Source organism: Embiotoca jacksoni, unplaced genomic scaffold (genome assembly GCF_022577435.1).
Source record: "Embiotoca jacksoni isolate LCO1_2020_lvr unplaced genomic scaffold, fEmbJac1.0.p SCAF_22, whole genome shotgun sequence".
Lineage (NCBI taxonomy): Eukaryota > Metazoa > Chordata > Actinopteri > Embiotocidae > Embiotoca > Embiotoca jacksoni.
In genome coordinates this window covers 1,137,093-1,164,312 of record NW_027185363.1, presented here as the reverse complement: position 1 = coordinate 1,164,312, position 27,220 = coordinate 1,137,093, and the positions used below count along the sequence as shown (strand labels likewise).

At 42.7% G+C, this 27,220-nt stretch overlaps 1 protein-coding gene across 2 annotated transcripts; it reads right to left on the bottom strand.

Moving 5' to 3' along the window:
* LOC138202808 (ephrin type-A receptor 4-A-like) lies at nt 1-25,466 on the bottom strand. 2 transcript variants are annotated; one of them, XM_069157087.1, is made up of 19 exons: nt 25,234-25,466; nt 24,451-24,518; nt 21,894-22,091; nt 21,564-21,674; nt 19,670-20,024; nt 11,663-11,818; nt 10,478-11,005; nt 8,844-8,968; nt 8,545-8,704; nt 8,329-8,440; nt 7,367-7,425; nt 7,062-7,175; nt 6,778-6,963; nt 6,619-6,680; nt 6,222-6,431; nt 5,696-5,872; nt 3,047-3,234; nt 2,664-2,849; nt 1-1,079 (listed from the first exon to the last, which is right to left on the bottom strand). In XM_069157087.1, the coding sequence occupies exons 1-19, from the start codon at nt 25,388-25,390 to the stop codon at nt 962-964; spliced, it is 3,270 nt and encodes a 1,089-aa protein (XP_069013188.1). In that variant the 5' UTR covers nt 25,391-25,466; the 3' UTR covers nt 1-961. The 2 variants fall into 2 exon arrangements, with proteins under 2 accessions (XP_069013188.1, XP_069013187.1); XM_069157086.1 differs by having other exon boundaries at nt 3,038-3,234; nt 25,234-25,465.
* Nucleotides 25,467-27,220: the final 1,754 nt, after the last annotated feature.

Below are 27,220 nucleotides of genomic sequence, written 5' to 3'. Positions count from 1 at the left end.
TTGAAGCCTGAAGTGATATTCTAATTACAATATACAGTATACATTAAATACATTACAGTGCAAAACTTCTGTCCAAACAAAATTAAAACCTACATACATGGATGGGTTTGGCATTTATTGCAATGCAATATGGCACTCATTACAATATCTCCTCAGTGTTTCTATTTTACAATGTACAAACTAGATAAAAAAAAAAAAAAAAAAAAGGACCATAAATAAACAATAAGCTTCATGTAGCTATTTCTTAGCGTCAAACAATAGACATGTACACAGACAGTAATGGACGACATTCTAATCTAAATGTCTAAGAAACAATAATTCAAAATAATAATACAAAAAAAAAAAAAAACACAAGTCAATCATACGGTTTGTTAGCATGATTCTCCAGTATGAAACTAGTAAGAGCTTGTAATGATACATTCTGTCCGGCTCCTCCCACTCTCTCTTTAACTTTGCATATTAAGATTATTCAAAGATAGCTGACATTTTAACGAGGGAGATTGGATGCACTCACACTACTCACACACACACACACACACACACACACACACACACACATACACCCATAAGAGCAAACACAAAACACATTTTAATCAAGTCAAGCACAAAGCAGCAAAAGAAAAAAAAAAAGTTGGAAGCCATTCTGCTTATGCACATGTCAGCCTTCACAAAACAGATAAGAAAACGTGGAGAAATGGAGCTGGATAGGAGGATGAGGCGTCAGTCGAAGCTCTCCGTGTCTGTGGCCACATCCAGATCATGGTTTATAGAAAACTCCTCAGGATGGAAGTTCACAAAAGTGCTGCTTGTCTCTCTCTTCTGCTTCTTCTCACTTTGTATTTTTTTTTTTTTTTTTACTTCACTTCAATCCTTGTATTCCCACTGGTGAAAAGTCCCTCTAAAGTGCACAGATGAGGTAAATGAAATTCTTCTGAAAACAGGTTTGTGTCCGTCCGCCAGCTCAGACTGGAACCATCGAGTGTTGCATGTGTTGCATTTGAGACAACATTTCTTGCTGCACACTAGCAATTAGTATGTCCTGATGTGACGGTGTGATTATTCCCAGTCTGTCCATCTCCCTGTGGGTGCACAGACGAACACATATGTTCAGGCACACAAAGGACGATCATTGACAGGATAATGGCGGATGGTATTTTCTTGTTCTCATCAAATTAATAAAAAAAAATTGGCACTTTCATGCAAAATGACTGGCGGATTTCCCCATATACATAGGTTAGGCGCTATTTCAGGTTCAGTATCTGCTCAAGGACACCTCTGAACCACCTGCTAATTATGATTAACCCGTTTACCCATGAATCTACAGCCATAACATCTAATATCTTTAGATGAGATATTTGTGCTGCCTGATGTATTTTATGCCTTTTCGTCATAGACCTCTACTGTCTTTCAGAGCTACTAAAACTCCTAACAGAGCAAAGCAACGATGTAACCAAGGAACCACATCCTTGACCATGCTCAGTGATTTCAAAATGCAGCAGTGAAGTTGTTTTAAACTTATGTAATAGGTCGTGTTTGTATGGATGCGGGAAATGAGCAATATTGGGCGATGGCTGTAGTCGATATCTTTATTTGACTAAATTTACTCTGGGTTTTAGTCACTGAGAGGAAAATGCTGTTTGACTAAGAAATGCAAAAACACACTCCATACACTTAACATATTTTACCCCATTAGTCTAACCCGTTAAAAATATTTAGTGATACTGTAATGCATAACACAGTGAGTGTTAAGACTCCCTCCAATAAAAATACAGTTTTTAACCTTGTTAACAGGTCCATGTGGTGTTTTTTATTTGCTAGAAGACACAACATGAGCGAAATAAGCAGTCAATATCATGGCTGATCAATTCAGCTGTCTGAAAGACTGATTTAGACAGCAAGGGTTTGATATGTCACAAACGTAAGGAACCAATCCCGTCCACCCGTTCAATACTATCAAGCTGCCAGCTCATGCTGCAGGCGAGTGGCAAAGGGATGGGTGAAGATAGAGACAGGGATATTTGCACATTCATAGATCCGCACATACTGAATCAATCACTTTAAGGCATTAGTGGAAAATATGTCATTTTGATGCGCAGAGATGAGTTATTAGGGATTTAATTGATACCAGGAGAGAAACTTTACTGTAGTCAAGAGTAAAACCAGACCTTTCAGATTACGTTCCAGATGTAAGAAAACCAAAGTTAAAGTAACATGACCTGGTGGTAGATTTTTAAATCATGTAATTTTTCATTCGAATTAACACTATGTACAAAATGTTTTTTTTGTTAAACTTCAAAAGTTTGAAAGACTGAAGCCACTTTAGTGGAAAACTATAAGAACAGACAGAACAGATTGAACAGCACTGAGGTTTTTTAGACAGTAAAGGTTGCTAAAAAAAAAAGTTAAAAGGTTAAAGTTGAAACAGCATGGACAACAGGACGTAATCTCTGTATCATTTAGATAAAATAAGGGAGATTTCTCCCAATCTGAATCAGATTTTGAGTGGACTCTGTTGTTAATTTTGTCTCAAGCATGATTATTGATTAAAAGCAGATATGTAATTCTGCGCGTCACCCCTGCTGTTTTTGCAAAAGTTCATAAGCAAATGCAAGATTGATTTCAATCCATTTTTTGAATCTATTTTCACACAAAGGTGCACTTACTGGTGTGTGAGAGCCAGGAGGCTGTCAAGGCTGTTGTAACCTGCTGCTGCAAGGGTGTCTCTGTACCGCTCCAACCCGATGGACTGCAGCCACTCACACACCGACGACTCTGGCACACACACCTCCGGTACGACCGACACACACACCTCTGAACCCACCCCCGACTCCAACATTGTGCCTGTGGGTCTGTGAACACAGAGAGACCGCGGGTTGGTGGTAGGGAGGTAGTGGAATAGGAGTGTGCAATTACAATTGAAGGACAACTGTGCAGCAACTCATGAACAAATGTCGGTGCGAGTGCAGTTTAAGTGTTAAAGGGTTATGCATGTATTTGACCCTTGCATGTTGAGATTTATGACTGTGCTTACACGTACATTAAGTACCTGTCCCCTCCTGTCCGGCGCAGCGTGCCAGGGTTGCGGATGAGTTTGTCCAGCATGTTGAGTATCTGGCTGAAGGTGGGTCTCTCTGCTCGCTCTCTCTCCCAACAATCCAACATGAGCTGGTGCAGCACCACAGGACAGTCCATAGGTGCAGGCAGTCGGTAGCCCTCTTCTATTGCTTTAATCACCTGAAGGAAAGACACACGTGAAGATTTTACATTTTAATCAGGCTAGATTCTTTTTTTTCTGCCTTTAATATGTGATTATTGATTTTGATTTTTTTTTTTTGGATTTTATACAAATTTCTTCACTACAGCAGGGGGGGCTCTCAGAGAGATTAATGTTGTGTGTCTCCACTGCTGTTGGATTTATACTTGTACTGTGTTGTTTCTGCTCATTTTAACATGTAAATCGTCTTGGAGAATCATGAAATGCGCTATATAAATAAAATGTATTACAACATATTATTATTATTAGATTCAAAGGTACAATTTTGTAAAACCTGAGGTAGATCTGAAAATGCTAGCACCATACCAAACTAGGTTGTCGACCGATACAGGTTATTGGTAATCAAGGAGATCGATAAACCGATATTTGAAACCGAAATACATGTGCAGTAAAATAAAAAAATCTTTGTGTCAAAATTCAGAATAACAAAGCCAAACAAAACTTGATTCAAATGACTTTAAGCATTTGTTTAATGAAAAGAGAACCTTTAAACATTATCTGTAGCCCCAACAAGCCCCCCCCCCCCCCCCCCCCCCCCCTGCTGGAGCCACCAATGCAGGCATCAGAGCCAAAGCATTTTCCAAATAATGTATTTTATCGGAGATTGAATACAAAAAAATAATAATACTGATAAAATACCGTTGAAATGCTAAAAAATGCCAGGCCGATAATTGGTCGACCCGTGTACCAAGCACAAGTAGAGTCTAGCCATGCTAGAGACTGCACTTTGGCACAGTTGTGCGTTGAGCTAAATGCTACCGAACAAAGATGTTTAGCAGGTATAATCTTCACCATGTTCCCCATCTTAGTTTTCAGATGATACCCTGCAAACATTTGCTAATTAGCATAAAACACAAAGTACAAACTTGGACCCGATAGTAAAAAACACAGAGGATCTGGCAACCATGAATGTATGTAGCTGTCGAGACATTTCACTAAGAGAGAAATACGCACGGTATGGTGCATATTACTTATTCTCACAGTATTCTGTTTTTACCACTTTATATTTGAATAAATCAATGGTTTCTGGGGTTTTGAGCAGGAAATAATGAAAATGATCCACCAGAGGACGTCAATCAAACTGTCACTTCTAATTAAACTTTACGAAAAGAAAGTCAAACCTTTTCCCAAAGATTTATTACTGTCTTGTTGTTTTCCAGGATCTTCCCAGGGTTGTCTCTCCACCAACTATAATTAATTTATTTTTTGCAGCTGTGAGCAGCTCCACTATTTCCTGTCTGCATTGTGACCTCATAATATATAACAAGATGTTGTAAACTCTTCCAATATGAAAATAATACAAAACCTGTGTTAGTCTGTAGAACTGATGATTGGATCACAGCTAAGAAGCTACAAAAAAAAAAGGTTTACAAGTCCTTCACTTATCTGGTTGTGAGATAAGTCTGTACTAAATTCCTTCAGTAAAACAAATTGATTCACAAAAAGTAAAAAAAAAAAAAAAAAAAAAAAAAAGCTCAGTAGGGAAGTTATCTGCTGCACATGAAATCAATCATGTTCAGACTTCTCCGTATACCAGCTTGGCTCTTTGACCTACTCAGACTGAACGCACTCTGATAGCGAAGTGATTGCTCATACAGCAAATTTGTTCTGAAACAGGATTTTTTTTTTTCTCTCTTGGCTCTTGGTAACATTTCAGAAAAAAACTCCGAAATTAATAAAGTTTGTGCTTGGCTGAGCAGCACATTCACTCAAGTCTCAGTATTAATCTTCACTTAAATGTCCTGTGATTGGTGAACTAAACCTTGGCTTGCTACCCCTCACTGTAGATGATTTCAAAGCAAAATGTTCAAATTTTCAAACGGTGCAGAGGTCACAGACGCTGGGTCAGAATGCAGTAATTACACAGTGGACAGTTTATTTTCCTCCAGACGCTGTCTCTTAAAATATGCTAAAGAAGTAGTGGCTGCTTCATTTATTCCTCTATTTAAATGGGATTAATTTAAGTCCCATTTGTGGAGAGTACAGAAGTAAAAGTTTAATTTGACTTCTCCAGAAAGTCACAGCACAAAAGTTAAGTTTTGGGGAAATTCAAATGAATGTTATTGCTTGTTGTTATCAATGCGTTGAGAGAAAGTGCCTTTAACAGTTCTTTATACAACTTGATGGGTTGATTGTGTCTTTTTAAACCTGTGTCTTATTTAGATATTTATTGACAGTGTTTTCCTTCAGTTAGCTTCATAATTAATTGAATGGGTTTGACCACACGTCCAATCACACAGATCAATTTTAAGCAAATCCCCAAATTGACTATATTACACAAAATATACACACAAAAAAAAAAATCATTTGGTAATTAAAAAATGAAGTTGTTCATCACTACTGCCACTGTAAACATGATTCAGTTTTACAAGAAGTAGCTCATTCATTTTTCTGTGGTTAGACATTATAAAAATGACTCACATCCTGGTTGTTCATGTCCCAGTAGGGTCGCTCCCCATATGAAACCACCTCCCACATGACGATACCATAACTCCACACATCACTGGCCGTGGTAAACTTCCTGTAGGTTATAGCTTCTGGAGCCGTCCACCTGATGGGGATCTTCCCTCCGGGGGAGAGATAAGTCCCAGCGGCCTCCTGAAACAGCAGGAAAACTCACAGTTTCATTGAATAATGGAACTTGCTGATTTCATTTATCGATTCACTGGTTCATTTTTCCTGGAGAAAAAAATGGGCACTTCCAAAAATGGTCAAAGCTTTAATCTATCACTGACATCTATGCGTTTAAAAAAAATTCCACAATAAATGTATTTTCATTTAGTCATAGATCTTTGGCAGCATTTAACAATATATGTGTGAACTAAAGATGTGATAGCACATAAATAGCCTGTAAATATTTAATCTAAGTGATAAAGAATAATGAATTTCCCACCAGGTTTCCCACACAAACAACAGATATAGATGAGTTCTCCTGTGTGTATCTTACCCTAGTAGTGTAGGCGGCCTCTGGGTCGTCCTCCAGAACTCGGCTCAGGCCAAAGTCGGACACCTTACACACCAGGTTGCTGTTGACCAAGATGTTTCGAGCCGCCAGGTCTCGGTGAACGTAGCTCATGTCTGACAGGTACTTCATACCTGAGGCGATGCCGCGCAGCATGCCTACCAGCTGGATCACTGTGAACTGGCCGTCATGTTTCTGGAACGTTAAAATGACAGAGACGGAAGGGCAGTTCAACACGGGCACCCACAGCTAGCCGTAAAGGTTAGCCGTACAGGAGTGGCTGCAGTTTTTCTTTGATACACTGTAGGCACATTTTACAAAAGTACGACTCAAAATTGATTTGTGTTTGTTTCATAACTGAAAATAACAAAAAGGTACATACCCGAAGAAATGAATCCAGAGATCCATTTTCCATGTACTCTGTGATGATCATAAGTGGCTTACCTAAACAGGTAAAAAGTAAAAAATAAAAAAAAATAAAAAAAATAAAAAAAATGACCTAAAAGAACACCCTGCACATCCAGACATTAGTGCTACTTACATCTCGTGACGACACCCTCCAGCCTGATGATGTTCGGGTGGTCAAACTGTCCCATGATGGAGGCCTCGGACAGGAAGTCTCTCCTCTGTTTGTCGGAGTATCCCGCCTTCAGGCTCTTGATGGCCACGTAGATCTCCCTCTTCCCCTGCACACGCAGCCGACCGCTGCACACCTCTCCAAACTCTCCTACACACACAGAGAAAGCAGCAGCGTCAGTGCCAAGTAAGCATGTGTGTGTGGGTTTGTGTGTGTGCGTGTGTGAACAAAAAAAATGCCAGGCTCACCCATGCCAATAACCTTCTCGATGTGAATACTGCTAACATCAATCTCTTTGGCAAACTCGTGGATGGCCTGATCGGGGTCCTCGTAGGTGAACGGGTCCACGTAGATTTTGACTCCTGCCGTGGAGGAGAGGTGAGAGAGGAGGAGGAGGATGAAAGCAGAGGAGGGTGCGAAATATGAGTTGTATAACTGCATATGTTATGTAAATGTCTTTGGCAGTATGTGTCTCAGATATGTGCAGGTGGATCTGAGGGAAGAGAAGGAAAAAGAGCATCCATCTGTCTATCTTTGTGTGCGCGTGCAGTACCTGGGTTAAGATGTTTCTCCTCCTCTGAGTCGTGCTTTGTTTTACTGTACTTGCTCCTCCTGATGAGATAAAAAAAAAAAAATAATGGACATTTAACACACAGAGAAGACAAGCGAGAACGTTCCTATAACCATTTACTTTCACTTCTCATCATTTTGTTGGGATTTTTACAGTTTAGTAAACCTGACGAAAGGGCATATGTGTCACATTAGTGGTAACTTTGTGTGTTTCTTTTCTTTTCTGTTAGGGCTGTGGCTTCATTGGATGTTTAAGGATTTGCCGCAATAGAAATCAATGACAATGAGAACAGAGAGCAATGGGCTGCAGGAAAGCACAGAACCAGATGAAAGCCTGCAAGGGAGAGAGGGAGGAGGAGCGATGCCTCAGGTAGCGCGAGATAAAAGGTGTTTCCGTTAAACAAAGAAACTGTCAAAAACACCTTTGTGGTGGAGCAGGTGTGTGTGTGTGTGTGTGTGTGTGTGTGTGTGTGTGTGTGTGTGTGTGTGTGAGAGAATGGGTGTGTTTGTGGACACCTGCGCATGCTTGTGAGCGTGCACGCTGGCGCAAGCTGACACGCTAGCTGTGCCGCTGAAGATACAGTAATAACAAGTCAGGGACAAAGGGATCAGCACTGTCTCCACTCTAATCCCCTTTAAAAGCTCCAGGTAACGCACACATATTATTCAGAAACACAATAGCAGGAGAACTATGTGTGTTGTTTGTGTGCATTGTGGCAGTTTAGTCAAAGACAATAGTTGAGATGGAGGCTGCACACACAGACGTCAGCTGAGGCACTGATGGGAAACTTCAAGCCAACCCAATGAGTCTATAGGTGTGCATGCCTGCCTGTATGGGCTCTTTTGTATGTGTATGTGTTTGCGTGTGCGTGTGGGTGTGTGTGTGTGTGTGTGTGTGTGTGTGTGTGTGTGTGTGTGTGTGCGTGTGTGTGTGTGTGTGTGTACCTGCGAGTAATGATGAAGACAGCTGCAGAGATCAGCAGTAAAATCCCAACCCCGCTGACAGACAGCAGCAGGAAGGCAGAGTTAACTCCTTCTCCAATCAGAGGGAATGGATCTAGCGAGGAAGGACACAGAAGTCAGCAACCAAAGATCGATAACTTCTTCAGATAAACTTGAATGCATCATCTTTTAAACCACTGAATATTATCGTCTGCATACCTGAATTAGTGGAGAATTCAAACGGAGCGCTGAACTCTCCATAACCAGCAGCTGTGCGAGCACGCACATGAAACACGTACACGGTGAGGGGGTTGAGACCCGTGACATCGGCACTCCAAGAGAACGTCCTCATTATGCGGTAGGACCTCTCCCTCTGATCCTGATTAGACAGGACAAAAAGAGCGGTCTCTTTTCAGTGTCTGACTGCAAATCCATCCTCACCGTCAGAGAAACACAAACAGCTCGCCAACATATTGGCATTCCAGACAGCCGCCTGCATTAACCGGCAGGCAACTCACCTTTTCATAGAACTTGACTTCGTACTCCAGGATGACCCCGTTGGGTCGATCCGGCTGTTGCCACGACAACGACAAACTATGCCGAGTGACATCGGTGGCTTGGATGAACGACACTGGAGAGGGAGCTGAAAGGGAGAGACACATGATGAGAGATAATAAAGTGACAAAAGTACGTAAAATGACATACTGTATATTCTATGACGCTTAAGAGATAACATCTACCATTGTTTTACAGCCCTGAATGCAGCTCACAGTTCATCCATAGTGCCTGTTTGTCAACAATCCCATTGACCCAGTGCACCTGAGAATTGACCTACATCTCATTTCTCTCTACTCCACAGAGACAAGCCTCATTCTCCAATCTCTCTGCTTACATCCCTCCCATTTTTCCCTCCTTTTATCTGTGTTTGTCCTCCTTTGTGGCAGTTCATATGATATCGGGCCATATGGTAGTGCAGGTTGGACTTGACACATCCCAGGCAGCACTCTCATGCTGTGCGCACGCAGCTAAGTTATTTCCCCGGGGCACCTAGAACTAAGCAGGTGTGCTGCTTTCCAAATGCCACCATAAAGACTTAAAGTAATGACAGTTGAGAGAGTGGAGACACACTAAAAACAAATGGAGAGCATGTGTGAGGAACGTCACACACCAGCTGACACGTTCACAAGTAAAATGAAACACTTCATAAAATGTGGGTGATTTTTCAAAGACTTTCATGGCTAAGGGCTGAGACGAGGGAAATCCCTTAGATACACCAATCCTGTCAAGTGTCAGCAATGTGCTGTTTCTGCAGTGATTTACTTTTTATTGTATCTATTTTCCCTTCAATCAACGATGTTTATTAGTATCTAAGTCAGTGATTTCCATTTTCCAGAATGCTTTCTGACATACATTGAAAACGCCCCTATAATTAATTCAGCTGTTGTTAGGTGTAGGAGGGCAGAGTAATAACTATGGCAACCATGACAGTGATAGTAGAGCAAGAGTTCACAGATAAAAAAAAGAGAAAGGACAGAGTCTTGTGGCCGTATTTCTCCACCAACAACTTAAACTACTGCCGTTGCAGATTCAATGATAAATATGATTATTATCAATCATTTTCTTCTATTATGATGCACACAATGTGTTAGAAAAGCAAAGCACATGACAAGTAAATGATTAACTAATATGGAAAACTGCTTTTCAAATGTCATTCGGTTCATTTTTCCTCATTACATGTATTTAAAAACCTTTAAATTCTTAAAAGAGATTTATTTGGTTGGACTTCATTTTGTAAACATGCACATGAGATAGCAGTGTTAAGCATTAAAAACATATTTGGCGAGGAGAATATGTATCCCAAATACATTTACTTACTATTGAAAAAAATAAATTGCCAGTAGTTGAAGTGTTTAAGAATACTACCGTCATCATGCACAGACTCTATACAGTATATCTACAGAGCTTGTGCATAACAGGCTCCTACACTTCTACACATTACCCATGGGGCCTTACTTCCCTGTGGGCCCCATGCACTGAGCAGCAGTTTGTATTGTGCTGACCCACTTATGGATAGCATCTATAAACAGATTTTTTTTTTTGTTACTGCTGCAATCTCACATATTTATCACACACGAAAGCTATTCCTTCTCACCTGCTTGGTTGGTGGTGACGCTGACGGACACACTCTGCGCTGCCCCTGCACCACTGGCCTGGGAGACCCCATTGCGCGCGTGGACAATGAAGGTGTAGTGTGTGTGGGCCCTGAGCTCGCTCACCACCACCCTGGTGGGCTTCAGGCCAGTCCGGCCGGGAGAGAAGAGCACGTCCGAACCACAGGGCAAGCAGAGCTGAGAGCTGGAGCTGGAGCCGGATCCGAGTCGGGGGTAATCTCCAGGCCGGCTCTGGAAGACGCCTCTGCCAAGCTGGACTTCCGGTCCCACAATCCCCTGGTCTGACTGCATCCCCAGACCGCCATGTTGAGCTTCGGGCTGAGAGACGCTGTGATTCCTTGGGAGGGATCTACCGGCAGTCTGACTGTGGCTGCCGGTTTGACAGATAAGACACTCCATAGTGTAGCTGGTGTCGCTTCTTCCTCCGAGCCGGCGAGGGGGCGCCCACTCCAAGACCACTGAAGTCTCATTCACCACAGAGATGAGCTGCTGTGGGGCTGATGGTGGCTCTGAAGAAGACGAGGGGGGGGAAAGCTTGAGAAAAACCAACCATATACTGAACATGAGAAAAGTGGGAGTATACAGGGATATGCGGGTGATCTTGGCAGGGGATGAAATGTAGACATCTGGCATGATACACAAAATCATACTGGTCTGAAATGTTTTTGATGGGTTAGAGGTTTTCTTTTGAGGCATTTATTTTGTGTGTGTGACTGAGAGACTGTGCGTGTATGTGTATGTGTGTGTGTGTGTGTGTGTTTTTCCCAGGCCGAGAAAACCATGTGCCGTATATAGGCATAATTAAGTTTAAGACACACAGACCGAGGTCTCCGAGTCTTGACAGAGAACCTACTCACAGACGTAGATAGAGAAACAGAGAGTGTAAGAGAGAGAGAGAGAGAGGACATTTATTCACTTCTCAATGTCTGTAGTTATCACTCCCAGTCAGGATGTAGATGGTGGCTTAGTCATAAGTAATGGGATCATGAAACAGGGGGAGCATTCAGACACGTTTATGTCTCGCTCTGTTTAGTAGCAACAGAGAGTTCGCAAAACAATGACTCTGCATTTTCCTTTTATTTGGAAAAAACGTGTTCCCATATGGTCTGTTTTCACTTCTGTATTATCATACAACTATTTGTGTGTGTCTGTGCGTGTGTTCTTACGGGTACAAGCCATGGAGGGAGGGTCAGCATCAGCACGGAAAAATCCAGAGTGGCACTCACAGACGGTTGCCCCGTCTCTGAGCGAGTGGCTGTGTGGAGGACACTTAGAGCACCCTGCATCTGAAGACTTGGCCTTATAGAAACCAGCTGCACAGGCTGCAGAGAGACAAGAGACAAAAAAGACAAAACATATTGATTAAAACAGGCCATACTGACTCAAACTTTAGGAAAGACATATTAAAGGGTGTTCCCAAAATTAAGTGACAACATGTTACCTTAACTGGAACACTTGTTTGAAGGTACCGCGTGGCTTTAGTGACCACTAGCAGTGTTATGGAGCAACATTTAGCTTGAAGTTTGTGCTCTACTTGCATGTATACGGAAACGAAAATATGGCTTGCGGGAGGTAAAACAATTACTTCTTTGACCTAAAATAATTCTGCAAAAATTTTGATGATGAATTAATTGTTTCAACAGCAGAAGAATTATATAGAATGAATGTTTTTCTGTTTTTCTTAATCGAATGCAATATTGAACTAAATCTGATTTACACTGCAGTCCACATTAACTTGAGGTAATCCGGGCCCTAAGCCTGGAAACAGTCTCGGTTTTCTACTATATTTACTGCTTGGACAACACATAAATCAACACATTTTCTCTGGAACGCATTTGGATGTTAAGACAAGTAACTGCAAAGAAAAATCTGGGGAGAGAAACAGATCCAGCGCGAGGGGGAGGGGCACGTTGACTTCTTTTATCTTCGATTTTGATGAGAGGAGAATAAAACACCTAAAAGAACACTTACTGATCAGCTCCCACTCACACACAGAAACCAGAAACACCAGAAGTGAATACATCAAAACTCCACAGTGCTGGCAGCCCACACAAATATAATTGACATTTAAATATATGAAAGAGGAGAAACAGAGAAAGAGAGAGGGTATGAGAGAGAGACAGGGGGAGAGTGGAGGGAGAGAAATCTTCTCTCTGTATACCAAGGAGTTCATGCATTGACAGAGCAACAATACAATAAATGAGTGCATAATTATGCTGCTTGACATCCACTGGTGAAGCAAAAGAGATGGCAAAGCGTGGATGGTTCGACCATTTTTTTTTCTCGGATCTTTAATTTCAGAAGTCAACTGCAATAATTTTTTCAACACCTTTTTTTTTTCATCATCACACCCTATTCATCCTCCTTCCTCAATCCCACTGTCTTTCCCAGTTCTCTCCCTTTCACATTTACAAGGGAGATGAAGACATCCCAGTGGGAGTGGATAGGAATGTGGGAATGATGTGTGTGTGTGTGTGTGTGTGTGTGTGTGTGTGTGTGTGTGTGTGTGTGTGTGTGTGTGTGTGTGTGTGTGTGTGCTTGTGTGTGTGTGTGTGTGTGTGTGTTCGAGTGTGTCAGTATGCTTTATAACACCCTCATCTGCTGATGAGAGGGCGGAAGTCTCCTCTGTAATCTACTCGGACCAACCATCCTGCTCCATCTGTGTGAGCCTTGCAGATTTGCTCTTTCACACACTGATTTGCCCTCCCTTTCAAATCTCCCTCATTCTCTCCCCGTGCACTTCCTCCTCGACCTCCACTTATCTGTCTTTGTGTCTCTGATAACTCTCTCACTCTTGCTTTTATCCCTATATATCCCTCTCCTCGCCAAGTGTCAAGCCACGAGGAAGCTTTGATGAAGCTGGCTCGCATCCTTTATAGCTCTATATCTGTACCAATTCGAACAAGACCACACACAAACACAACACACGGCGGAAAACTATGCAGCCGAAACCTGTAAATTCATAAACATTTACAGCTGATAAGACTGGCTTTCATCTGCTGAATGACTCATCATATTGTGTCTGTTGATATGATCAAAATGCAAGATCAAATATAATGTTTTCATTCTCCAGCTGTTCTGCACATTCTTTTGTTTTTCAGTCGTTGATGTAGGTAAGTAAATGGGAGGGAGAAAAAAAGTATTTGACCTGCTGAGGACTTGGAGGCTTATTACAGGGCTAAACAAGACTATTCCAGGGGGGTAGAGCACTGCCTTTGTCTTTGTCCCATCCAATCCTCTATCCTTCGCTCCAACAGAGAGGACAGAATGAAGGAGGAAGAGGAAGAAAGGAGCAAGTAGTTGAAGCCATAAACTTCCTTCAGCAACCTCTCATGTCTCTATTCTCTCTGTTCTCTGTAGCCTTTTGTGTCATCTTTAGTGCCTGTTTCAACGGGAGGGGGGGGGGGGGGGGGGGGGAGTGAGCGCTGGTGACCTGGAATAAGAGCTCATGAGGGTGTCGTTAACCCAACATTAACCCTTCGCTACCGAGGGCTGTGTGTGAACCTGAACCCAACTAAGACACTGGGAGGGATATGGACGCATACACACCTACTGATAAGATAACTTGAATAGATGCGTGTATATCTGTGGGCGCATTTATATTCTGCCCGTTCGACAGGACAATAATCACCCTGTAATCAGCTGTTTGGCTGCTTGAAACAAGCAAGAGAAAGTGACAGAGTGTGTAAAGGATGGCGAAGGTTGACTGGGAGAGACAGCACGATACAATTTAAAAAAAAAAAAGACTGACAAGGAGCGAAAGATAAAGAGGTGAAGAGAAAAAGACAAAGTGAAGAGGAGGAGGGGGAGGAGGAGGAGGGGATGAAGGAGGGAGAGACACGGAGGGGAAGGTGCCCTTTGATTACTATCAGCATTGTCTACATTTGCATATGCATTCTTTTTCTACCTAAAATGCAAATGCAGCTCATTGCAAATCCAACTAAGAGCTTCGTCTGCACACTGTATGCGAGCATGTGTGAGGGTGTGTGTGCAGCGTATTCTCCTTGACCCCGTGCTATCTGTCATTCCTTGTTCCTTCCAAGCAGAGGGGCGGAGATGGAGGAAGTACCCCTGACTGCTCCAGTCTGACACCTGTCTGTGTGATGGATGGAGGGAAGGATGGATTGACGGATTGATAGACTGTCACACGAGTAGGAGGGACACCATTAATCACAGAGGTCGTGCCCCTTTTAATTAAAACCCGCAGAAAAGCTGAAGATAAGATTTGTTGCTAATGTCTTCCTTACTGTATGTCTTCATTGAAAGGACTGCCCAAAACCACCTTAACATTCCTTTGTAGTTTGGTGCCAGATAGATCTCATATTTTACAGGGGCGTTTGCGTTTTAGAGGTGAATTTAAAACCTTTGTCTCTAAGCTTGTTTAAATTCACATATTCACAAAAACTGGTGGTTTGATGAGAAAAGTGTGTGGATGTGTGAGTGTGCCCAAAGCCAACAGCGCGAACATTAGCATGTGAAAGGGGCTCTACAACAATAACCCCCTTCCCTATCAGACACACATCAGCCCCTGCCACCAGCAACAGCACCCCCCACCCCTGACTGTGGATCAGGGAGAAGAGTTGGAGAAGAGAAAGGAGGGATAATGAGCACAAGATAGAGAGAGAGAAAGAGGGCGAGCGAAGCTTGTCCCAGTGCCAGAGAGCTGCAGACAGCTTGGTGGAGCTGGCAAACCTCCTCTACATTAAGAACAACCTGGGAGAGGGAGACAATAGCACACACACACACATACACACACACACACACACACACACACACACACACACACACACACACACACACACACACACACACACACACACACACACACACACACACACTTTGATTGTGATGATGGAATTCAAACCATTCCCCCCACCTGAGTTTGGCTCACTTCAGACAATCACTGGTGCCACTCCAAAGTCTTCACTTCCTTTGTCACCTGCCATACGTGCCGTGCAGCACATCCACACACACACATCCACACACTCCTCCATCTCTGCTTGCCCTGTCACACTCTTCTCTAGGCATTCCTGGGCATTCCTCCAAAACTGTAAGTGTATTGGAGGGAGGGCTGCATTCGGCTGAAAATCAGAGATACAGTACACACACATGCACTCATTCAGAAGTGCACACACACTATAAATCAGCAGTCCAACATGTCCAAAGTCCAGAAATAAGATGCAATAATTAGAGGGACTGAATGCAGCGATTACGCACTCATTCTATCATCCGCTTACTCTTTTTTTTCTGTCATCTCTCTTTCAGAGTGGCTGTCTCTCCCTCAGCCTCTCTCCTCTCCCTCATTCTGTCCAAATGCTTTCTGCTGTTGAGGAGTGCACTGCAGGTGCACTGGAAAGAAGCTCGACCATGAAATCTCTCTGGACGGAGGGGAATGCAGAAACACACACACATGCAAACACAGTCATTCGCACAGAGAAACATTCCAACCCTCCCAGGCAGCGAGCAGTATGGAGAGGAATCGAGAGAGGAGGCCAGTGGAGAGACAGTGAAACAAAAAGCAGAAGGCTCCTCTTTCATTCCTCCAGCCGTTCACATTTCAAATTCTCTCTGTTGTTTCTCCTCCGCTCGTCTCTTGTCTCTCCTCCCTCGTTTCCGATTCTCCCAGACGGATCACAGCTGTCAAACTTTTGACATCTTCATCTACCTCGGTCATGACCCTGCACTCTGCAGCTAAACTCTCTCTGTCTCTCTGTGTGTGTGTGTGTGTGTGTGTGTGTGTGTGTGTGTGTGTGTGTGTGTGTGTGTGTGTGTGTGTGTGTGTGTGTGTGTGTGTGGCTGTCAGTCAGAGTTTTTGACGTCTTTATCAGGCTCAGTCATGACCTCGGTTTTAACCAGGGGTTTAGAAAAGAGGGGGAGTTCCCTCTCTCTTGTGTTTCTCTACTCGTCCCCTTTGCACCCAATGACGAATCCCCAGCGGGGGAGGGGCAGCCCTGTATTGATGCCTTCTGCTGTCAGCGGCCTTCTTTCAACCCCCTTCTCGCCCCATTCAACATCTAATCCCTTCTTCCTCCCCAGAGCTTCTCCTCTCATCCACTGCATCCTTGTTACTCAGTACCAACACTGAAAAGGAACTGTTCACATTTTACTGCTTTAACTAAAGAGTTTGCACAACTCACAAGGCCTAAACTACCGGAACCTCTATAATTAGATCTCTCAGGCATTTGTCTGGTGTTTTATCTTCATAGTCTGGATTAGTTTTGAGCTTCGCTTTATCTTAACGTAAAACAATTTTAGCAATGGAGATTTAATACTGATACGACTCTCACGTCTGTTTTTTTGTCTAAAATGAGGCAAGATCCAGAGGACGGTTATTTTATGCCTTTTTTCCCAGTGTAGTACTGACTCAACTTGACTCTACTCACTTTTTCCATTCAGCAAAAGTTGTGGAACCTCATACTTTTTTTTTCGTATCACCTCAGTTGAAGTTCCAAGCGCGCTGAGCCGATAGGCTATGTGAAAACACTGTAGACTTCTGATTGGTCAGAGAGAGATACTCGTCACTTGAATCAGCCCCCACAAAACCACAAATGTTAAATAGCCATACTACAGCCGTCTAATTAAAAAAAAAATGAAATCCAGAAAAATCTCCAATACCAAAAGCGAGTAGAGTCGAGTGGAGTAGAGCCGGTACCAGCAGTGGAAAAGCAGCATTAAAGAATGGAAATGGATAAACAGCTTTTAATTCAACGGGAACAGAATCTGCCTAACACCACTTTACAAAGGTACAAGGGACAAGCAGCTTCCAAATAAACATATAATATCTTATTTGTTTAACCTGTACTAAAGTCTATGGAGCGGTGAATAAGTGTATTTCCCAGAACATGAAACTATTCCATGCATACATGAATTATGTGGAGTCTGTTATGCTGACTGAGTGAAGGCACACAAGTCTAGAAGATCCAGAAACCTTTTGACCTCTGTCACGAGAGGAGAGACGGATCCTCTGAATCTCCTCTCACGTCTTGTCTCTTTATCTCAGCAAATTTTGAATTTAAAATGGGAGAAGCATTAAGGTGTTTATCTAATACTGCAGGGTCAGACACTTTGCTGAGCAGCATTCAGTATTCATCCGGACTTTGATGGATTTCCACTGAGGTAACTGCAGCCAGCCAACAACCTGACAGGCAGTGAGATCGGGGAGCTGGAGAAGAGAATAGCGGATAGATAGATGGCACTTCACATCTGCTGGAGGTTCAACAGAGTCAAGGGTCTCTCCTAAATCTCGTTGAGGAGGGACATCTTTCAGGCCTCAGGGACCACCCCGTAAACCTCCTCCTCTTTTCAGAGGGAGCAAACGGGGTAAGCCGTGTGAAGGTTTTAGGGAACATTTGTCACAGATAATTCATTGACAATTTTGGCTGCCGTTCTTCTTATTACATAGAAAAAAAAAAGTCAAGTTTTGCTTTTCTCTTTTTACCGCCAACTGGCACCAAATTCATCCCTCTCTTTATGTCTCTTTCCCCATCTCTCTATCAGTGCCTGCTTTTTTGTCTTTGAATTATGGGCCTGTTTGTTATACAATTAGCCTGCTGGGATAGGCTTCATAAATAAAACTGAGGGAGCAGATCAGTTAGTCGTCCTCCCAATGTCTCTCCACTGGTCTTTATCCATCTGTGTGTGTGTGTGTGTGTGTGTGTGTGTGTGTGTGTGTGTGTGTGTGTGTGTGTGTGTGTGTGTGTGTGTGTGTGTGTGTGTGTGTTTGAGAGAACATGTTGAGTGTCTTTTGCATATGCGACTGAATAGGGTCGAGCCATGTTGTAAAAGTGTCTCCTCCAAGTCTGCTGCGGTCCCTTCACCCCCACTTTGTCACACAAGTGGTTGTCTCCACTATCACAACAGTCACTTCCAAACATTACACGTCATCCATGCCACATGTATGTTGGTGAGAGGTGTGAACAGCTTGTGTAATTGTTACTGTAAAGTTCAGACCAAATTTGCAAGTGACAGAAAGACATCTTTGTCCAGATGGCTGTGGTTATGTCAGCACACCTCACACTGAGACCTGAGAGCTTCTACTGATACTTAAAAACTCTGTTTACAGTTTGAATAGGATCAACTCATGTCCAACCGTGGTCTCGAGGAGGCTTGAACACTTTGATCCACATAGGTAGACCCCATACATGGATTTAACCCATGCACGTGTGTTGGTCTGTTAATATGAGCAGCTCTTCACCTTAGCTTTTTTAAACTGGAAACAACTAGCCTGGCTCTCCACAATGAAAAAACACTTTAAAGCCCACTGATTATACCTCATTTGTTAAATTTGTACTGAAAATGAAGTGTAAATGACACATTATTTCTTGACTGGGCACAGCACCTTCCTGTAGTCCTCTCATCACCATGAGGTTGCCAAGTAACCAGCAGGAACTCCATTTTAGGCATTGAGTGGTTAGCCTGAGAATATCTGGTAAAAAGATTGTGTTACCTTCAGACAGTCATTCTCGCTGTTTCCCCCCGCTTCCCATGTTTGTGCTAAGTTTAACTAATTGTCTCCTCGTTGCAGACAGACGTGAGAGTGGTGTCAATGTTCTTAACTTGGCAAGAAAGTGAATAAATATACTTCGTAAACTGTTGAACTCTTCCCTGAACGTGTGTGGGTTGTTGTTGTCAAAAAAAATCATATCTGCCATTAAAAACCCGAATGGGGGTTCCAGTTGAACAGAAAAACTGAAGAAAAAACCCCCAAACAAATTCAATACTATTTACTACTTTAAACCATTAAAAAAAAAGAATATTTTTTTTTTTACCACAGGTGGAAAAGATTTGAAATTGGCGATGCAGTATTGCAGTGTGAAATGCTTCTCCAAACCCTAAACAGTGGCATTGATTAATTTGGTGAGGTGTTGTTAAACCTGCTGTGAGCTTCAACTCTGCCATTACCAGCTTGAAAGTAATTAAAACAGTCCACAGAATAACCAAGCATGTGTAAACTACTAAACGAACCAAATCTCAATATTTTAAATCATTACTGAGCAGCTTGTTAAGTTGAGCACTAATGATTGTTATTCATAGACACATGAGAATGAGAAGTGGCGACACAAAGGAGCCTGTTTCAGGAGTCCAGAGAGAATGAGTCACACCACCAGAAAAATAAACAACATATCATGGTAAAGTAACTGTTGCACCCACCCACCCACCCACCCAGCACTTGCCTTTACATGCACCGCCTTTCTCTTCGTATCCTGGGCTGCACAGACATCCGCCGATAGGAACCAACCACTCTCCATCAGCACCACAGTACATTTTAGGTTCCTCTCTTTCCTCTGATTGGTTGACGCAGGACCCTCTGACCTCCACTAAGGATGACGTGTCGGCCCCAGTAACGGTGTCGGGAAAAGTCGCCAGGTTACGAATGGTGAGCGGGCAGGTTTTGTAGAAAACTCTGACAGAGACCAAAGCGATGCAGGCGCCAACATCCTGAAAGGCCAGGTAGAAGCCCTTCCGGGTCGTGACCTTTACATCTCGCACCTCAGTGTTCAGTTTCATGATGCGGTCTCCAACATCCACCTGAATGGAGAGAGACATTAATGACATGTGCAGTAAACTGTGGCAGCCTTTATTAATTCAATTTGCCTGTCCAACCCAGAGTGGGAGTTTCTATTGAACCAAAACTGATCTTGACACTTTCAGCATTTGGCTTTCATTCAGATGAACTTATATTGACTGCAAAGTTAAGAAAAGATTTACTGCCTGCAACTCTAAAATCACAAGTCCTGTTAGTAAGGACTAGGCAAAAGCTATGGGCACAAATATGTGCCAGTAGAAACTGAATTTGAATCGTTTATATTTGAATTTGAATTGCAAAACTTGAACAATTGCTTTAAAAATTTGAATTTGAATTGCTCAACTTGAAATTTAAGTTTTGGTTTGAAACTGAATTTCAATAAACTTGAAACTGAATTCAACCACATTTAAATGTCAGTGAAAATACAACTCCCTAAATTCAATTCTCACATTTCAAATTCAGTTAAAGAAATTCAGATTCAGTTTTTTGTCTCGCACGTCCGGGTCTTTGAGGAAGAGCCATAGAGAGCAGATTCACAGAGCTTCCATTCAAATACAGTTATCGCTCGCTCGCTAACGTTGCACGTCGGGCGCTCCTCTGTCAGTGGAGGTGAACAGACGAGGAAGTCATGTCTCCTAATAAGACAAAGCAGAACCGGCAGTTATCAAGGTCAGTCACTGCACTGCTGGTAAAATAATGACGTATGATCTCAAGATGTGAGACAAATTGACAAAAAAAACAACTGCTATGTGCACAGAGCAGGGGGTAGCTCATGGCTTCATTAAATCGCGCCACACCTATGGTCACAAAAATGTGTGTAACTCAAGTGCTGATGTTTTTTCAAGCAACGTAAAGTGGTAAGCTTACTAACAAAGCTCGTAGCGTCCCCCTGGCCCGTGCACGTCACGGTGCCGTGCTCCGTTAGAACGCAGCGGGAGCAGGAGCAACTTATAGCATAGCTACAGCTCTGAAAGGAAGCTCTGCCAGTCTGCACTCGAGTGCTCTTCCTCAAAGACCCGGATGTGCGAGACACGAACTGAACTTGAATTTCATGAACTGAATTTGAAACGTGAGAACTGAATTTAGAGAGTCGAATTTTCACCGGCATTTAAATGCGGTGAATTAAAATTCAGAATTATACATTCAGTTTCAATTTGATTGAAAATCAGTTTCAAACTAAAATTAAAAGTTCAGGTTGAGCAATTCAAATTCACATTTTAAAGCAATTATTCAAGTTTTTCCATTCAAATTCAAATGTAAAAAACAACATGGCTCCGCACCGGCGGTGCTCGAGCCCTAAAGATTAAAATTCAGTTTCTACTGATGCATATTTCTGCCCATAAAAAGCACCCTGCCAACGTTCCTGGGACAGAGACAAAGACGTCCAAGATAAAAGTGCTTGTAAAGCAAATATAAAAATTACAGTTAAGTGCAAGGAGGTTTTATTTTCCTGATAGGAGTTAACTTATTTTAAAGGAATTAAAGAGAGTGGAAGAGGGAGGATGAAGAACTGAAAGCCCGACAAAGTTGTTTAGTGTTACCTGGGTGAAGCTCTCATCCGCTGCCACAGTGTCCACCTTGATGAAGCTGCTCTCTTTGATGTAGCTCTCTCTGTCTTCGTTTGACTCGTGGTAGTACAGATTGAATGTCTCCTGCAAGACAAAAAAGGTGAATTTAAAAAAAGAGAGACTGTGGCTTCTATTTATCATCAGCTGCACTCATCGTCTCTCTTAACATGATAATGAGTCAAAGTGGGGTTTGTGCTTAAATAACCAGCAGCTGTACTATATAATAAAGGTCCATTAGCAGCAGGTTGTCCATGAAGTAATCACCATGAAAGTTAACATTAAATCAAGCATGCTTTCATGTACCTTGCAGGTGCCAGTGACCCCTGGCAGGCTGTTACAGTCTCTCAGGGTGAACTTTACTTCGACGTAGACCCGCTGGGCGCCGGACCGAGGGATCCAGTCTGTCCTCAGCCAGTTGTTTTGATTGGGTTCCAGGACGTTGCACACCTGGTATGTTCTGATTGGGATGTTCTTCTCATCCATGATGCTCACCTCTTCCCACTTCAAAGACACACATTTGTATTATGATAAATTCTCTGGACTTACAGTACCGGCTACCGCTTTATAATACAATTGAGGCAATTGCTGGTTTCAGTTCTTGCCGATAATATGAAACTCAACTTGTAAAATATTTAAACTGCATTGAAGCAGATGTTCAAACAAAGTGATCATTATTAGGTGAATATATTTTGACGTTATTAAACTGTCAGGTGGTAGAGCCATTGAGAGGACAGTAAATTCACCAGAAACTCTGATACTTAAGGTTTAAGAGAACAATTACTATTGTAGGCGTTGTGTTTTAGAAAATTGCTGACACTCAAGTTTCAGATGAGATTATGTTCATTTCCCCAAAAGGGCCTGAATGCACCAACAAAGAAAGGTTTTCAAAACAGCACTGTTAAAACGTCTGTAAGTTGGTTTTCATACTGTGCTGCCATGAACTGAAACTGACTGTATTACTAGAAGACAAAAGCTTTAACACAAAGAGACACTAGGGATGACCATGAAACATGCACACTGTGGAAAACTTGTCTTTTTTCTGTCCACTTGGGGAACTTTCTGTCCTCATAAAGATGGAAAAACAAGACCAAATACATTTCAGATGCTGCTGTGCCCCCTCTAATTCACTGCTGTCATTTGAAGCCTCACAGGCCAGCATTCTTTGGTGCATCAATATTCTGCAGTGGACAGTGGTTCAGATTTGTTGCAACTCCAAGGTTTTTGCAGGCCCATTTCCATACAAGTGAAGCAGGCTCAACCTTCACTGCACCATCCATCTCAATAGAGGCGATTATTTGCCTTGTACTGTGACCCTTCAAATGACCGCTGAGCCTCCCAACTCCAAATTGGCTTTTTATTGCCACTGAATAATAATCTGCTCTCTCCCTACTACTGAGAGCTGTATACACACTAAATGCACCGTGTCCGAGGAGGCAAGAAGAGAGGGAGAGACGGAGAATGACAGAATGTGTGTGTGTGTGTGTGTGTGTGTGTGTGTGTGTGTGTGTGTGTGTGTGTGTGTGTGTGTGTGTGTGTGTGTGTGTGTGTGTTTGAGTGTTTGAGGGGAGAGGGGGGTGTCTGTGTGTGAGCGTATGTCTTAAGCCTGATCGATATGTTATCAGAGTCCGTCTTATTGTCCGATATAGGCTCATTGCAGATACATTGACAGATTAATACTGATGTATATGTTGGTAGATTTGCAAAAAAAGAAACATCAGTGCAGTAAATGCTTCACAGTTTTCATTCAACCTTCATTTCTTATAATTCAAGACTCTTCTTTATATTTTTTTGTAACAGTTGAAAAATTTGTAGCAATTTCTAATGTCAAGGGCAGTTTATTATTCAAGGTTTAATGGAAATTGACTCTCTCTGAGTCATGTAAAAAAAACATATATATATTAACAGTTATTATGATAACTTTCCAGCCCTGCTTTTGGCCTAAAAAAACAAAACAAAAAATCCAGAATCAGCCTGTTTTTTAGGATAACTCTGCACTTCTTTGTGGACAGTATGTGTAGAGCGTGTATCCGTGAGCAAGAGCATGCGCACATACTCACGTCTTTGTGCATCGTGGTTATTTGTGTGTTGTTGTTGTAGTGTCTTTGCGGGTTAAGTATGCACTGACGAAGACAGTTGTAAAAAAGCTGACAAGAGTATGATGCCTCCTTGTCTGGTCTCCTTTGGAGTTTTTGTCAGCAGATAGAAACCACAGCTGCCAGGGGGTACAAAAAAAAAGCTTTGCACTTACCCCAACCATACAGAAATGGAGTTTTGTATGTATGTGTGTGTGTAGCTAAGGGATGGGAAGGGTAGGGGGGGTGCCTGTAATCAAAAGCCCAGTGCGTGCAGACCAGGACCCTGTCAATCAAACAGCATGTGAGAGAATGAGAGCGTGGTGAAGAAATAAGAGTCAAGTTCACCAATAACTCTTAAACCAACAAAGAGGCGAGAGAGACATTGAGCAAAAGAGGAAGAGAGAGGATATAAAGCTGGCAGATCACAATGTCCCAACAACAAAAAGTACAAAAAAGATATAAAACAGATATGTCCAGGAATCATTCTGGCAACTGCATGGTAGTAAAATTCCCTAAAAAATGACACCCACCACCAAGCTGGTTTCTGCCTTTACTTGTGCCAAATGCAACGCCAGCAATCTCTTATTAGCACTTAGCCTCAGTGAACAACAGCACATTTCAAAATCTGTGGGATGATTATTTACAGTTTCCAGACCAAGTGTGTGTGTGTGTGTGTGTGTGTGTGTGTGTGTATGAGTGAGTGTGTCTCCCAAAGAGAGAACAGGTTGTAAACAGTGTATCTGCACACAAAAAAAAAAAAAAAAAAAAAAGCAGCTCCCACTCACCCCTCCCTCTGAAGGACTGGCTGCCCATTTCAGCTCTCCTGGCACTGTCCTGGTATCCAGCAGGGTCACTAAAAATGAAGATATACACACACATGCAGGTGGCTTAAGGGCAAACAGCCTGGAGAGATTCAAAAAAAAAGTTCTTAAGCATTGAAAATGAAGTTAGACTTCACCCAACCACATCACCACTCAATAAGTGACCACTAAACGCCTGGGACAATTATGGGAATAGCAGGATGTCTGGCCCACTTGGTTTGCAATAGTTAGTCTTAAGAAGCTAACAACTGTCCTTTCTACGTAAATACATAGCATACATCAAATCGAATACGTATATGTATTATATAATCATATAAATTCTAGCACTGATTTGAGAGCGTCAAGCTTTATTTTTTGCCAAATGGCAACGACACGCACACGAGTTTCACGTTTGAACTGTTTCTTAATAACACGTAAGCGTCTTACACTAAACGGTAGGCTACAATAGGCGCTACCGGGAGCACATCAAGTGGATAGACCTGTATCTAAACAACAAAAGGTTTTTGTGACAGCACTGGAAAGAGGAAGCATGCAGCTAATCTCCTTGAGGGCAAAACTCCACGAGAAACCATGACATCTATCAACAACTGTGAAATGTTCTTAAAATCCAACTTTTTGACTGTTTAAAGATTCGTGTACATTCGCCTCGCTCTTCACCATCCCAGGACGCGCCTGGAGCGCACGCAGCGTCTCCCCCAGCGTGCAGGAGCGGAAACCCGAGTGTGTCGCAATTCCCTCATTCCTTACCTTCGTTTGGTGAATAAATCCTCGTCCTCGAACTTGAAACTAGTGTTATTATCCAGATGGACGTGGAAAATGTTCGCCATAAATTTGTAGCCATGTGTGCCGTGTGGATGCGAGTGCGTTCCCCGTTGGCTCTGCGCGCTGGCTGAAGCAGCTCCATCCCGGTGGGAAAAGCGTGTGTGAATGAACCCAAGTGTGAAAGCGAGTTGGATGCAGCAGCGAATACTGGGGCGGTCTCTTACCCACTCAGATGCTTCCCTTAATGGTAAATGACACGAGCCAAATGACATACAGTACCGTAGCCCACATGCACATCAGTGTATCATCTCTAAAAGTCTATATATATATATATATATATATATATATTTTATTTTTTTTAAATTGGTCAAAAAAGGCAAATGAAGAAGGACCACACCGAAACGGACTTTGGAAACAGTTGGTATAATTTAGGAGTCTTTTTGGAGGCTCTGGTGTTTAAAATGGGGGGTAGAAGAGGAAAGGAACACTTTCTTGCATACAACAGACCTTAACTTTAAACTGTGTAAAACTTTAAATTGATAACTAATTGTGACGTTTGTCCTTGATTTTGCCGAAAAGACACAACTCCACACAGGGCCAGCTAGGAGTATACTGTGAAACCACTAATCTGAAGTAAATAATAGAGGATACAGTGAACAAATGCATTAGTCCTGAACCTGGACGCTCTCTGTCACACGTCAGAAGTGGCATTTAATAGTGATAACCCGAGAGGACGCCAGCAGGCACAGGGTCATAGACGTCACAACATCACGCCTTTTTTCTTTTTTTTTTATAATCCCACAGCCTGTCACTTACACTTCAAAACATGAACGTGTCACAGTTTCCTGGTAAAAGGTTGGAACTGTCTGAATTTGGTTGAGGTAGTTGTGAGCTCTTTGTCCCGACATTGAAGAGTGTGACTACAGCGCCACCTGTTGATGATGGCTGGGTGAAGGAGGAGAAACCAATGGACATTTTAAAGTAGACTGCTGAATATTTTAATGCTGATAATATGAGGACAAAGAGCTTCAATCATTCCCCCAACCATATGTCAGGTACAGTTTGCAATATTTTTAAAGTCCCATGTGGACATCACATAGAAATCGGAGCGGATTCATTCTTCAATCAAAAGGCCGTCAGGAAAACAAAAAGGCGCAGGACTGTGGTTGTGTCGAAAAGCATGGTGGGGCAAACAAAGAGCAGGCTCATGACCCATCCTCCTACACTCTCAATCTCTCAAAGACTCGAATGAACAATCACTCTCGATGGAGGCACAGCTTGAAGAAGTAAATACTTTCATTTACATTGATCGAGTGTGGTTTTCCCGTATCTGGTGTCCATTTTAACAACATAAGGTGAAACAGAGACTTGCTCCACTTGGTTTAGTCCTTGTTTGACATGTCCAAAGTAACTTCTGATAACCTCTGTTGAAACCCCCCCAACAAGGAGCACTAAAATGCAGGTGTTTGGCTGGTTTTGGGGAAAGTGTTTCACAGAAGTGACTGTACGTGTGATTGCACGTGTAAGCATGTGTGCGCCTGCATTTGCAAGTATGTGTTTGTGTGTGTTTCCATCTCTGTCGGTCTCCATCTTGCTTTTGTGTCTTTGCAGTTGCTACGCCGAAACTATCTCAATGCCCTGTAAGGCATTATAATGGACCCAGGAAGAGCATCTGGCACTTTGAGACGGCAAAACCGATCTCCCCGCATCGACCTGCCACTCTCCCCCCCATCCACCATAATACGGTTTTCACATTTCATTCTCCTCAAGCGCCACGATAGACTGCGCAATCACAAAGACCCAATTAGCTGAGAGGGGAACACGATTTTGCTCGGGGACCGACCGACCAATCGAATCGGGCGGCGTATGGCGAGGACCTATGGGGCAGCAGCGCAGGTGGGTGGGACATGGCTTCGGGGCGGAGGGGACACAGTGACATGGATGGAGAACGTTCCGTTGTTTCTGGTCATTT